The sequence below is a fragment of the Eucalyptus grandis genome, chromosome 7 (genome assembly GCF_016545825.1).
Source record: "Eucalyptus grandis isolate ANBG69807.140 chromosome 7, ASM1654582v1, whole genome shotgun sequence".
NCBI classification, from domain to species: domain Eukaryota; kingdom Viridiplantae; phylum Streptophyta; class Magnoliopsida; order Myrtales; family Myrtaceae; genus Eucalyptus; species Eucalyptus grandis.
In genome coordinates, this window is record NC_052618.1 from 42,316,064 (window position 1) to 42,318,912 (window position 2,849).

Consider the following 2,849-nt stretch of genomic DNA (forward strand, 5'->3'; position numbering starts at 1 on the left):
AAGAACTTTCGCCTTTCTTTTTAACACGAGTGTGCTATTTCACTAGTCATTCTAATGGAGAGATTGTCTTCTTAAAAATGAAAAACCTTCAACAGTAAATGGAGAGACCTAGCTGCATAGAGGTTCTCACCAAGTTTCTCGGTTGCATTTATATCATAGTATGGATTACTAATCTATAGTTGCTTAAATAAATTGGAGAAGACAATAGCCAGTCTTAGAGGCACGCAGTGCCGTCTGCATCCCTCTTTCTTCGTTTTTGTTTGTCGTCCTCCTTTGACCCTTATTACAAAGATTAAAGAGAATATGTGTTTTGGGTTGATTTGATGGATCAACCGTTTGGCCGGCGGGTCTTGGAAGGCATTGACTTGGAAAGTTGGAGTCATCCTTTAGGAAATCATGGTGGACATGGGTTACAAAATGACCGCATCAATATTATATAATGACTCTTTTCTTAGTATATCAAAGACGATTATCCACTTGATTAAGGCAATACTTGTTCTCAGGTCCCAAAGAACCTATGGCGTCTTATGATGGCCTTGTGTCTACTGTCTTATGGGCAATCTTTGTCATTCAAGTAATTGAATTCGGTCATTCCAACTCTTCAACCAATGTAAGCTGTATTGGTGCAGAGAGGGAAGCTCTTCTAAAGTTCAAGCATGGTCTTATAGATCCTTCGAGACGCCTGTCCTCATGGACCGGAGAGGAATGTTGCAAGTGGGAAGGAGTTGAATGCAACAAGAAAACCGGTCATGTCCTGAAGCTTGATGTTCGTAGCATGTTCATACCTTCAGATAATAGCATGAGCATGCTGGGAGGTAACATAGTTCCTTCTTTAACTAATCTGAAGTATTTGAAGTATCTGGACCTCAGTGGCAACAACTTTTCAACCCAAAAAATCCCAATGTTCTTTGCTTCTCTTCAGAAATTGGAGTATCTTAACCTGTCATATGCAGGCTTCGACGGAGATATTCCTAGGCAGCTCAATAACCTTTCCAAATTACAATACTTGGATCTTAGTAGTGACTTCTATATGGGTCATTTAACCTCGAATGACTTTGATTGGGTGTCGAAATTATCTTCCTTGAAATATTTGCACATGTATGGTGTTGACCTTTATAAGGTCAAAGATTGGTTTGGTCCCGTTAACATTCTACCATCTTTGCAATCTTTACAATTGAGCTGTTGTAGATTGCACGATATATCTAGCTCTTTGCAAGCCAATTTCACATCTCTTAGATTTCTCAGCTTCGGGTCCAATAATCTACATTCTATTCCCCCTTGGATCTATAACTTTAGTAAACTAGAACATATTGATTTGTCCACCACCTGTGGGGACAGCGATTTTCCCTTTGGTATCGAAGGCCCTTTTCCCACGACAATCATCGAGAATAATCAAAGGCTTGTCTCCTTGGATGTGTCTGGGAATTCGTTACGAGGTGATTTTCCCAAAAATTTGAGCAGTCTTTGCAAATTGCAATCGGTAAATTTACACAGTAACTTATTAAATGGGAATATCTCAGACATTTTAGGCGATTCACTTGGTTGCACACAAATTAAGTGGAAGATCTTTGATGTTTCCTTAAATAATATTAGCGGAGACTTGCCAAATCGATTCAGAGATTTCAAAGAATTAGAGTACCTTGCTCTTTCACGTAACATGATTTTTGGTTCTATTCCTGCTAATTTGGTGGAGCTATCATCTCTAGAAAGTTTGTATCTAGATCATAACAAATTGAATGGGATTATTCCAAAGAGCATTGGGCAACTATCGAATCTAAAGGAGCTTTATTTGGGGAATAATTTGTTGTGTGGAGTTGTTGGGGAACTTCACTTTGAAAATCTCAAAAGCTTGACCGGGTTAGACATTTCTTCCAATAAGCTCATATTAAATATGAGCTCTGCATGGGTTCCACCATTCCAAATTCGCGAGATAGATTTGTCAGATTGCAAAGTGGGACCTGAATTTCCAAAATGGCTTCAAACACAGCGGAATGTCACCGTGTTGAGGATGTCAAATGCGAGCATCTTAGGTGCCATTCCTGATTGGCTCTACGACATTTGCTCTACGATTCAAACTTTAGATATCTCAAGCAACATGCTTAGAGGCCAAGTTCCCCAAGACATCGGAGACAAGATGCCACGATTAACAAAATTGAGTCTTAAGGGTAATAATCTCACCGGTGGCATTCCAAATTCTTTGTGTAAGTTAAATTGGCTGGGTAGAATTAATCTCTCAAAGAATCAGCTGTCTGGGAAACTTCCTCGATGTTGGGGAGCATCGCAAGAGTTGGGATATTTGTTTTTTGGGGATAACAAGTTAAATGGCCAGATTCCAAAATCCTTGTGCCATCTGCAATTGTTCGCTCTTAGCCTACACGGGAATGGCTTTACTGGAGAAATCCCAAACTGTTTGTCAAATATACAGGCAATGAGTGTCCTTGATCTCAGTGACAATGAATTTACAGGTAGTTTACCGCCATTTGGGCCACAATCTCTTTTGGAAGTGATCAATTTAGAGAAAAATCGCTTTGTTGGGGGCATTCCTCCCCAATATTGCCAACTTAAATATCTCCAATTCTTGAGCCTAGCACAGAATTACATTTCTGGACCCATTCCCAATTGTTTTGATAGGTTCTTGTCTATGCTTAAAGAGAGTGAGGGAGATGATTATATGTATGATATCGAGGTTATGGTTAACACAAAAGGAACTAGCCAAATCTATGGGATTACGCTTCAATACTTCTGCTCAATCGATCTTTCAGCAAACATGTTGGATGGGCAAATACCAAAAGAGTTCACTAAGCTTGTTGGACTTCAAAATTTGAACCTCTCTCAGAATAGGTTGAGTG

General features: G+C 39.5%; 1 protein-coding gene across 1 annotated transcript; it reads left to right on the plus strand.

Annotated features, from left to right (window-relative positions):
- The first annotated feature begins 517 nt into the window (after positions 1–517).
- On the plus strand, positions 518–2,649 carry LOC120296156 (receptor-like protein EIX2). Its single transcript, XM_039317822.1, has 3 exons — positions 518–1,131; positions 1,594–2,503; positions 2,632–2,649. Exons 1-3 carry the CDS (start codon positions 518–520, stop codon positions 2,647–2,649), a joined length of 1,542 nt encoding a protein of 513 aa, XP_039173756.1.
- Positions 2,650–2,849: the final 200 nt, after the last annotated feature.